At 38.9% G+C, this 12,233-nt stretch overlaps 1 protein-coding gene across 3 annotated transcripts in view; it reads left to right on the top strand.

Moving 5' to 3' along the window:
- git2a (G protein-coupled receptor kinase interacting ArfGAP 2a) overlaps positions 1-12,233 on the top strand; it is a 48,472-nt gene that overhangs the window by 23,566 nt on the left and 12,673 nt on the right. For 2 of the 3 annotated variants that reach the window (XM_051659240.1, XM_051659246.1), the window contains exons 15-17: positions 836-1,090; positions 6,732-6,814; positions 10,106-10,297. In XM_051659240.1, the coding sequence (XP_051515200.1) occupies positions 836-1,090; positions 6,732-6,814; positions 10,106-10,297 (530 nt within the window). Of the gene's footprint in view, positions 1-835; positions 1,091-6,731; positions 6,815-10,105; positions 10,298-10,614; positions 10,771-12,233 lie in introns of all 3 variants that reach the window. The other variant, XM_051659232.1, reaches the window with a different exon arrangement.

Below are 12,233 nucleotides of genomic sequence, written 5' to 3'. Positions count from 1 at the left end.
AATGGATGAATGGGGGAAAATTCCACTTTCTAAACTTAACAAACTTGTGTCTTCAGTGCCCAAATGCTTAATAAGTGTTATTAGAAGAAATGTTGATGTTTCACAGTGGTAAACATACGACTGTCCCAACTTTTTTGAAGCGTGTTGCAATCATCTGATTTTAAATTACTGTACATTTTCAAAAAAACAATGAAATTCACAAGGTAAAACATCATATAATGTGTAGCTGTAGTGTTTTCAATATAGCAAAGGGTGATTATAATTTACAAATCAATCATTTTTGTTTTTATTAGCATTTTTCATACTGTCCCAACTTTTTGGGAATTGGGGTTGTAATTAATAAAAGAAATATTATTTAATATACAAAATATATTAAATTGTTCTATTTGATGGGTTTCATTTTATAAAAAATACATTAAATATTTCATTAAATAATAGTTATTTACATTTAATAATTAATTTTATTTGGCCTTGGGATTTCTATCTCATTCTCACAACTCCCAGCAGTTCCATCCCAAGCCAAGAGGCAACACTGGATACTATGTGTTAAATAATATCGACCATCTCAGATGGCTTGTTTAACTAAATAACAATAGAAAATAGGTGGGTAAAATATTTCATATTAGTAATATAATTTTGATGCCAATTCATGAGATGGGGGAAAAAGGCAAAGACTGAGTATTCTTTTCTGTGGCTACTGTGAATATTCAACAGGCCTGTAGGGAGGTGACATTGTTTCAGTTATATATTGATTGACGGTTTCTCTGTAAGCTCAGCTTTGCTACAGTTTCTACTTTTCTCTTCATCTCTCTCGCTGACACGTCTCTCCCCTCAGCTGCAGTCTCTGCAAAGCGAGAACAGCTCTCTCAGGCGGCAGGTCTCAGCTCAACAGCCCTATCAGGCCCCTGACCACCCCAATCCCTCCTCCTCTTCCTTCTCTTCCTCTGCCCTGAAACACCACCTGTCTGCTCGGGTGAGCCGCCCAATGTCTATGTATGAAACCGGCTCTGGTCTGAAGCCCATTCTCCCCAAGGGAGAGACCCCTTACCCTGAGGAGACCTTCCCCACCTTGCAACCCTTCCCAACCCATGTAAGTAGTGACCTGCCTCTTGCCCTCTCTCCTCCTTTTAAACCTTCTCTTTCTAGCTCTATTCCAGTGTTGCTGCTAGTATGTTGATGGTTTGTTTTCGTTTTCAAAGTTTCAAAATTGCTGAGAGTTCACACAGTATTATGGAAACCTTTTCAGATTACCCTAGAGATACTCAATGTATTACCTCACTTTGTAACCTGTTGGCTCACGCAGGAGCTGTTTCTTCACATTTATGTTTCTTGTTTTAATTTCATGCATCATTTGTGTTACAAAGCATGTCTTTCAGGCCAACTCAATGCCAAAGTCACACAGTCATATTTTCATTGCTTTATGTGCACTTGAACATACACTGTAATGTAATTTGTTTTTCTTCCAATGACAGTGTTAGTTTCTATTTAATTTCAAGTTAGAAGTTAAAGGTGCACTTATTTTTTTGTCACTTACCAGTGTCTTAGTGTCCATACAGGTGGCTTATCAAGATAAATTGAAAAGTGTTAAGATGGTCATGTGATCTCAACATTGGGTCCTCATGAGGGGCTGACCAGCCTTATGAAGAATAGAACAGCTTTTTCTGGGTTATAACACTTCATTAGAAAGTTGTTTTTATTAACATGGACTTACATTGAGCAATACTTTTACAGAATTTATAAATCTTGATTAATGTTCATTTCTACATATAACACATTTTACATTTACATATTTTACTTTGGTCAGTGTGTTCATGTATATTTAGACTTACTACATCTATGCCTGATTCGATTGTCCCTTGTTTTAAGTTGTATGTGTATTGTTATGTGTATTTGTTTATGCAGCCATTTTGGCCATGTCTTTCTTGGAGAAGAGATGTTTAATCTCAAGGGATTAACCTGGTAAAATTAAGGTTAGAATAGAATTAGAATATGTTAACATTAGTTAAAGCATTATGAACTAACATGAAAAAACAATGAACAATAGTATTTTGGTAAATTAACATTAACAATAATAAATGCTGAAGAAAGTCATTTGTTCATTGTTAGTTCGTGACACCTAATTCATTAACTAATGTTAACAAATAGAAAGTGTTACCAACATATTTTATTATACAAAATGTATTAATAATTTCTATATAGTGGTAAAACTTTTCTACAGTGGTTGAAGTTATTTAGGGCACATTTAACAGTAAAGCAAGTGTTTTGGTCTACTTATTGATACTGTTTAACCTTCTTTGTACATGTCACAGTTCCTCTAGCTCATCAAATTTAGTAACCACTTGTAAAAAGCCAGGTATTTTATTTTAAATAGTATTTTATACAATGTAACAATTTCATTTTTTATTGTTTTATGACCTTTTGAGTGTTCAGTATTGTATTAAAAAAAGTGTTATAACCCCTATGGCTTTTCATCCCTTTTACTCCATATTAATGCTTCTCATTATATCAAAATACATGCAAATATTACAGAAAATCTAATAATGGCTTTTCAAACATTCATCAGTCATTATTATTTAACCCTTGCACCTGACTGCCTGATTCTATACAATTGCTACTATTGACCAACTGCTAATCCGTAAAATTTTACAATTAACTACATCCTGCAGTATTACAAGTCAAATTACTTTGTTGACATGGTCCTCTATTTCAGACTGATTATTTAAAGGTGAAGTATGTAATTGTTTTGATCTCAAAATACATCCTTTTATCACAGTTTGAAGGAATAGTTCACCCAAAAATGGAAATTATCTAATCATTAACTCCCAGATGTGTATGGCTTTCTTTCTTCTGCTGAAAACAAACGAAGATTTTTATTAGCTGTGTAGGGCCACACAATACAAGTAAGTAAATTGTGACCAGAACACCAAAAGCTCCAAAAATCAGAATTAGCTTTATTGCCAAGTATGCACATACAAGGAATTTGCTTTGGTGACAGGAGTTTCCAGTGTACAACAATATAAAAACAATACAAAAACAGCAGCAAGACATTTTTTTTGTTTTTTTGTTTTTTCCAGAGGATAAAGGAGATAAAGTCAGCATAAAAGTAATCCATAACACTCCAGTGGTTTAATCAATGTATTTTAAAGCGATCCAGTTGGTTTTGGGTGAAAAAAAGACCTTTTTCACTGTTCATCTTGACAGAGGTCTCCTTGGCGATCATGATTTTAAGCTTGATTAGACTTCCTATATCGCCATCTAGCGCTCTGCACATGTGTCAGGTGCTAGGGGTGTAATCGAGCTTGAAATCATGATCGTGCCTATAGAGACTACAATGACAAGATGTACAGTGAAAAAAGAGTTACACTTTGGTCTGTTCTCACCCAAAACCAACTGGATCGCTTCAGAAGACAGATTAAACCACTGGAGTCTTATGGATTACTTTTATACTGACTTAATCTCCTTTTTGGAGCTTTTGGAGTTCTGTTTACCATTCACATGCATTGTATGGACATACAGAGCTGAGATATTCTTCTAAAAATCTTCATTTGTGTTCTGCAGAAGAAAGAAAGTCATACACCTGGGATGGCATGAAGGTGAGTAAATGATGAAAGAATTCTCATTTTTGGGTGAACTATCCCTTTAACAACTATAAGTAAGCCATTCGTAGGTTTATTCCCTCTGAAAACTGTAAACACTGTGGTTCTGTGGAGCTATCAAAACATTACTATGTTTGAGCATCCCGACCAGCCCAATGGCATTAGTTTGGATCAGGATTATCTGTTTTTCGACCAATGAAAAACTGTGGAAAATATTCAGGAAACCTGTTTGAAAGCAGTCATTATTTTTGCAAATCTGTTTGGTGACACTAGTAGTGCAGAAATTACACACTTCACCTTAATCCATCATGGCCAAGTATATTAATCACATTACATTTCATTTTACTAATCATCCTCTTGTCTCTTTAATCCTCTGTCTTAAGTCTGGTTTGCACCCCTTTTTTTATATTAAACAAAGGGTTTGTTTGTGGCCTCTTCATCATCCCTCCCCTCTTCATCCTCCTCGTCTTGTTTGTGGGATGAGAGTGCACAAAGGTTTAAAAATACCTTCAAGTCTTCCGTGCCTTGCGGGACCAGCCGAAAGCACCCAGAAACCTCTACCTTCTCAAACTCCTCTGCTCCCATCCCTCCTTCCTCCTCATACTCCTGTTGTGCTCCACGCATCACCATGCATGAACATGCACCATGCATCCCTCCAAGGGCTGCTGATACGTATTTCTGCTTTCATTATCATCCTCATAATCACCACCATGTTCACTGACAGCACACCTCATGGCCTTTGTCTTCAATTCCAGGCTGCACTGCTCAAGGATTGCCCACTGCTGCTACTGTTGCTGCTTTCACAGATCTGTCGAGATGTCTCGCAGTGCTACATGCTTTGGGCTGAAAGTAGAAAGATAAAAACTATTGAAGATGATGTGTGTCTGTAGATGAGCTTGATTAGCATGGCTGAGTCAGTTTTGTGTCTGTAAATTGCAGATATGCAGCTTTCTGCAATGTTTGTGGTTCTTTAGCTTTGAATTTTGGAGTGTGTGTGTTTTGAAGTCTTGTGAATGGCTGTTTAGCACTTGAGAGCCCTGTTTTGTATGACTGTCTGTAATTATTTGGTTGATTCAATTATGATTCTTTTAAAAACTGCATAGATGCATTGCAACTCTTCTGAAAAAAAAAAAAAAAGATCTCATCGATGCGCGAGGGCAACAATCCCATCTGGTCGGAACCGACAAAAGGTCTACTGTGGCACAAGTCACAGAAAATGTTAATGTTTGTTGGGGGGGAATGTGTTTCAACACACAGTGCATTGCACCCTGCTGCGTATGGGGCTGCATAGCCGCATACTGGTCAGAGTTCCCATGATGACCCCTGTCCACCGTCAAAAGCACCTACAATGGGCATGCGAATTCGTAACTGGACATAGGAGCAGTCAAAGAAGGTCGCCTGGTCTGAGTCTCATTTTCTTTTACATCACATGGATGGCCATATACGTGTGTGCCATTTACCTGAGGAAGTGATGGCACCAGGATGCATTGTGGGAAGATGACAAGCCAGTAGAGGTAGTGTGATGCTTCTGTTGGGAAACCCTGATGGACATCAATTTGGCACGTGCCACCTACCTAAACATCGTTGCAGACCAGGTACACCCCTTCATGGCAATGTTATTCTCTAATGGCAGTGGCCTCTTTCAGCAGGATAATGTGCCCTGCCACACTGCACACATTGTTCAGGAATGGTGTGAGGAACTTGAAGTGTGTTGTCATGGTGTTGCCCTGGCCTCCAAATTCCCCAGATCTCAATCCGATTGAACATCTGTGGGTTGTGCTGGACCAACAAGTCCGATCCACAGTGGCTCCACCTCTTAGTGCCAGATACCATAGGACACCTTCAGGGGTCTTGCAGAGTCCATGCCACGGTGAGTCTGCGCTGTTTTGGTGGCACGCAGAGGACCAACAACATATTAGGCAGGTGGTCATAATGTTTTGGCTCATCTGTGTTTAAAATAGGATTAGCCAACATTAAGTGCTGTTAAAGTATTGCTCATTTTTAGTTCATGTACAAACTTATCGTAAAGTGTTACAAAAAATTATGTAATCAATGCATTTAATTTTTTTCATCAGATTGATGCATGTAACAATGCATTACATTTTTACACTCCCGCATGTAAGGGGTTGTGTGTAGAGCAGAATAGTACAGTAGTGATTCAACAGAACAGATTATTCAGAAATCATGTGGCAGTGGTCCAAGCAACAAAACCACCCCTGCCCTCATAAGAAATTGCTACAGTATTCCATCACAAGAATTTTGTAATCTCGCAGCAGCTCAGAGTGCTGCTAGCATTTGACCCCATTACCTCAGATCCTTAAACCCAGTATGTCAAGCTCTAATGAGAATGTAAAATATCTTTACTGTTTGCTGCATTGAGAAGGAAGCCACTGATCAGACCCATGGCCTAGATTTAGTTCAGTATAAAGTAGTTTTACCCCTGAAGACACAGTAGTTATATCACAGCTCTGTTTACATTTGCTTTCACATCTGCTGGTCTGTGCTTCAAAGCAAAAATGAGCTGCCATCTTTTGTGAACCACATGCTTGTTCTCTGTCACAAATGTTACTCACAAAAAAGCTCTCTGGAAAGAAAAATCAGCTCAGGTCAGTGTGAATTTTCAGGCTGGTTTATGCTGCTTGCATGGTAGTGGTCTTGCTGGTGAACTAGCATAGCCATTCTGATCAACAGCAAAAATTAGCTTTTGGTCAAGCTAGCTGACCAAGAGAGTCTTGCTTGGTAAGACACAAAATCACAAGTATTGCTGCTCAATTCTGAAATTAAATGGGTATGATTGTAGCCAGGCTAAATATGTGAACAATGAGGCTAAGCAGGCTTAATTATCCTCAATTAAGACTCAATTAACCTCTTTGCTCACCTTGCAGTTTAGTGCTTGAAAGAATCTAGCATTCAACTAATGCTAAACTTTGGATTTCATTGCTTTAAACACCTGCCTCTGACCATTCCATTTTATGTCTCCTTGAACAAAACTGATAGAATTTGGTCTGACATGTTTGTCATTGACAGAATGACACGATGTTGATATGTTATTTACAAGTTTCATTGCATGCCACCTTTAGAATTTAGTGACTGTCACATTATGTTATGTTGCCGTATCCTTTCCTGTCTCTTTAGGCCTCCAAGTTTGACAAACAAAGCAGCGTGTCTGATGGTGACTATGATAACACAGTCAACGAATCTGACCTGGATGACTTGGGGTATGCGTCACTTTCTTTTTCATAACCTAAAATAACTCCTGTGTCAGATCCTGCTGGCATCAAAACAAACTGACTGCAGTTAAGAATATTTTTAATCTGAAAATAAGAATCTTATCTGTCTGTCAAACACAGACTCTGTCCTTCACTTTTAGTCACGTTAACTGATGTAACACTTATGATGCTGTTGAGCGAGGTGTCTGCAACTAACGATTTTTCGTGAAAAAATGAAAATGTACATTAAAAAAAAAATCTCTCATCATTTACTCACCCTCATGCCATCCCAGATGTGTAAGCTCTGTAGGTCCTCACAAAGCAAGTGAATGGGTACCAACATATTAAAGCTCCAAAAGCACACAAAGGCAGCATCAAAGTAATCCATATGACTCCAGTGGTTAAATCCACTGTTTTGTTGTGTTTATTTAGAGTCCTACAGAAACCCTACCCCTAAACCTAACCTTAACCCTACCACTAAATCTAACCCTAAACCTAACCTTAGTAACAGCGAATGAGACTCTCACGAGACTATAGCTGGGGGTGGGGTGTTGATGGCTGTGTTACCTTCTAGACACAGCCATCAATCTCCACTTTCACATTCTTCTTCTTTTGTTGTCAATTCGCATTCTTCGTGCATATCGCCACATGCTTGGCAGGAAGGAGAATGTATAGTTAAAAAAAAAAAAAGACTTAAATATTGATCTGTTTCTCACCCACACCTATCATGTAGCTTCAGAAGATATAGTAGATTTAACTAGAGTCTTATGGATTACTTTCATGCTGCCTTTATGTGCTTTTTGGAGCTTCAAAATTTTGGTACCCATTCACTTGCATTTTGAGGACCTACAGAGTTGAAATATTCTTCTAAATATCTTTGTGTTCTGCAGGAGAAAGAAAGTCATACACATCTGGGGTGGCATGAGGGTGAGTAAATGATGAGAATTTGTATTTTTGGGTGAACTATCCCTTTAACTTCAGCTAAAGTTAAAGGGATGGTTCACCCAAAAATGAAAGTTAAAGGTATTCCAAACCCAAATGACTCTCTTTCTGCCATGAAACGAAACAAGATGTTAAGCAGAACAAGATGTTAGCCTCATTCACCATATACTTTCACTGCATCTTTTTTTCCCCCCATAAAATGTAAGTGAATGGTGATTGAGGCTAACACTCTGCCTAACATCTCCGTTTGTGTTCCACAGGAGTAAGTCATACCGGTTTGGAAAGACATGGGGGTGAGTAAATGACGACCAAATTTTCATTTTTAGGAGAACCAACCCTTTAAGAAGCTAAAGTTCAGCTAAATCTTTCATTATCCCTTGCATACAAAAATATAGGCAGATTAAGTAAAAATATAGCTGCAAGCAGCAATGATGGGCCCAAGCACAACTGGTCCACTTCCACCCGGTGGCTTTCGGAAAACAACGCAAGGGGGATACATGCATTTGGCATTTGACATTATTCTAAACAATTTTGAAGCAATTTTAGTAAATATAAGAGGACTATTTTAAAGTCTGTTGTAAGAGTCACACTTCCTGCTGCCAGGTGGTGGCACTATGACTGTGACCCAAAATAGTCAAATCCATGTGATTAGCCTCCAAGACTAAACATACATCTCAATTTTGATCTAAATCACACATTGCACACAGAAGATATGAGACACTTCCTGTTTCCCATTTTTCGCCATTAATTTAATGCCTCACCATGGCTACACCATTCGATATATCAAAATCTGTTCACAATTTAGCATCTTCAATGTCTTGGCATAATGTTGTCTAAATGTGGTGACAGTCTCATGAATTGCCTAGGAAAAGTATTTAAAAGTTCAGAGACTGCAATATTAAAAAAATCCAAAATGGCCGACATCCTGTTGGGCGGACCTAATGACTATTAGAGTTGTCCGGCTTGATGAGAACTACATATGTACCAATTTTGATGACTGTGAAAATGGGAGTGCTACAGAGGCCGTCTTACATGCCCATTTTATAGGGGGTGCAACAGAGAACCCCCCCCCCCCCCACACACACACACACACGCCCGCCCGCCCATATGTGAACTTTTTCCCAGACCTAATGGCCAACGACTCTGAAGCGTGTGCAAAATTTCATGAAATTTCAAGCATGCCAAGTGCCTCAAAAACATCCAAAATATAGGAAGAATGGAATAATAACAATTAATGCATTGCCATGGCAACAGTATTTAAGATATCATATATTCCTTTACAATTTTACATCAGCAGTTTCTTGACATTATTCTAAAGAATTTTGAAGCAATTCATATAAACACAAGAGGGCTATTTCAAAGTCTGTTAAAAGTGCCATCCTTCCTGCTGCCAGTTAGTGGTGCTATGACCGTGACCCATAATAGCCGCATCAGTGTGATCAGCCCTCATTACTAAACATACAGCTGAATTTTCATAAAAATCACACAATGCACACAGAAGATATAAGGCACTTCCTGTTTCACATTTATCGGCATAAATGTATTGCTTCGCCATGGCGACACCATTCAAAATATCAAAAATCCATTCACAATTTAGCATCTACAATGTCTTGGCATGATGTTGAACAAATTTGGTGCCAGTCACATGAATCTCCTAGGAGGAGTATTTAAAAGTTCAGAGCCTGCCATTTTCAGAAAATCCAAAACTTCCTGATGGGTGGAGCTAATGACTGTAAGTATGAAAGTTGTTCGGCTTATATGTTATATGAGAACTATATATGTACCAATTTTGGTGACTGTAAGTGAAAATGGGGGTGCTACAAAGCCCCGCTTACATGCCCATTTTCAAGGGGGCACTACAGAGCTTTCTTCACAAATAAGTACGAACCAGTGCAAAACAGAAAACTTATTTTAGATATATGTCAGTAACAGACAAATGCTTTTTGCTGGTTTTACAGTTGTTTGAAGTGTTTTTGGATTGTTCCACTGATGAAACACTGTATAAATATCTTTCCCAGAAATTTCAGTAAACAAAAAACTCCAGCCATCATGAGTTGTGGTAAATTAGATGTGCTCTAGGATCTTTTTAATTGCTTTATTCAGTGCATTTCATTAAAGAGATGAGTCTATACTTTTACAACCTCATTTTCATTCCAGCCAAAAATCAAAGATGGTGTTACAGTGAACAAGGTCTAAAATATGTAATTGGGGTCACTGCTCCGTCTCTCTATCCACCAAGGGGTCCTTGGCCTGAAAAAGGTTGAAGACCCCTGCTATAGAGGCATATCAAAATAAATCTAGTATTACTCATGCGCACTGTGACATTTCCTTCCATTTATATTACCCCCCTCCCTGCAGGTTTGGCCGTAGGTGTCGTCTGCGCAGCAGTGGCTGGATGGGAGAGGGCGGCTCGATACCTGAGCTGAATGATCACGACTGTGAGCCTGACCCAAGTCTGCCCAGCACAGAAGACGTCATACGCAAAACTGAGCAGATCACCAAGAACATCCAGGAACTGCTTAGGGCTGCACAGGAGAACAAGCATGAGAGGTGAGAGGAACCCCAATGTCAACATCTCTTAGGGGCCATTCAGACCTGATCCGTTAATTAGAAGGGGGTGTCCACATACTTTTGGCCATGTAGTGTATATAACAGCAAAATTTCAGGTCATTTTAATAATTTCTTCCAAGCTTTTTAACTTCTGTCACCTGTTTGACAATTTCATGTTAATTGTTATTGTCAATCACTGATTGTTACCCATCCATTGAACAAGTTCCTCCATTCTCCATTTTCTTTCCTGCTTTGCTCAAACTGTGTGTGGGGGGCCACACACCGTTTGGACCCCACTTTGTCTCTTTCCCCACCAGTGCACCATGTGAGCAGAGGGAGAGTGTTCGCAGACTTAGACACAGTCTGGGTTGTTTCAGCACACTGGTGCCTTGGGCAGACAAGCCCCCGTCTCCAATGCAGTCACTTGGCATAAGAGCTCCCCACGCTGCAAACCCCAACAACCCTGCCTCCTGGTACTCTGGCCTCTGTCCCTGCCTCACAGGCACAGTGTCTACCTCTACCTTTCTCTTCATCACTCACCCACTAATCTACTCATGTGCTTGTTGGTTCAAGCTCAGCCGTGGACTCTGAACATGAATGAATTAATGTGGATGATTATTTGAATGTCTAATAGTAAAGCTCTTTATCAGATTGCATTAATATCTTTTAAACCTCACCTTTATTTGCAGGAACTCATGTTGGTGCACTGTTTTTGCAACAGCAAAAAGCATTTGTCTGTTACTGACATATATCTAACATTTAAGTTTTCTGTTTTGCACTGGTTTGTGCTTCTTTGTAAAGAAAGCTGTGTGATCTTCCAAGATATTAGTGTTTGCTTTCTTGCCATTATTTGATGAGCAGTTACCTGGATGAATGGAATTTTACCCTTTTAAAATCACTAGCATTGGGGATGTATCATGGCTACTGCACAAGTTTCAAACAAATCTGCATGATACAGTTTTTCTGGTGGAGATGGTAACTACACCTAGTTGCACTTTTTTTTTTTAACATAAAACAATACATTTGATTATAAAAAAATTATAAACAAAAGCTAGATAATATTATATATTAATAAAAGCTACATCATTTTGTACATTTTTCTTCAAACAGTTTATATTGCCAGTTTGAAGTAAAAAGCACCATCTTTGATGGTCAGAATCTTTCCATTAAGAGGCACTATTTGCCCCCTGGTTTTGATTTTCAGGAGCATTTTATAAATTTTTATAGGGGATTATTTCTGATACCCCAAAAAAAAAAAAAAAAAAAAAAATTAGATGTCATCCTTTTATGACAAATACTTAAATTTAATTTGACAATTAACAAATTCTCAATATGGGGGAGTCACGTGACGCTATGCGAGGGTTGGTCGCTTAAAGGCAAGCGCCGCTTAAACTTTGCAACAATTAACCATTTAAGCAATTTTAACCGGTGAGAACTGTAATAGTTTTGTTTGTTAAATTGTGCTGGGAGGGCAGGATGTCTAAACATTTGAAATAGTCAGCCTGTGGTGACATTAAAAAGCACTTACGCTCTCACATGTCGGACGGCAGAGGTCCAGTTGATAGTGACAGCAGCGAGATTCGTGACGTAGGTCGGGATATCTCGAACATTTATGCAGCGTGATGATAATCTCGACCGACATGGAGGGCCTCGCAGAAATACGTCGATTGATCACATCTATGGAGGCAAAACTTTCCACCCTGATCACAAGAATGGATGATGTTGAAAAATGGGTCGAGTTTTTGGAGTCGGCCGAAAGAGAGCTACAGGACTGCCCAACTGCTTCCAAGGCTGATGTGGAATGCGTGTGAGAAAAACTAGAGGATATGGAAAATCGTCTTGGTTACATACGTAACCTCAGTTCCCTGAGTCGAAAGGAACGAGACATTGCATGCTATCTCATATTGGGAGTTGTCCTTCCACACAACCTAGTTGA

Source organism: Myxocyprinus asiaticus, chromosome 3 (assembly GCF_019703515.2).
Source record: "Myxocyprinus asiaticus isolate MX2 ecotype Aquarium Trade chromosome 3, UBuf_Myxa_2, whole genome shotgun sequence".
NCBI lineage: Eukaryota > Metazoa > Chordata > Actinopteri > Cypriniformes > Catostomidae > Myxocyprinus > Myxocyprinus asiaticus.
This window is presented reverse-complemented; position numbering and strand designations above follow the sequence as displayed.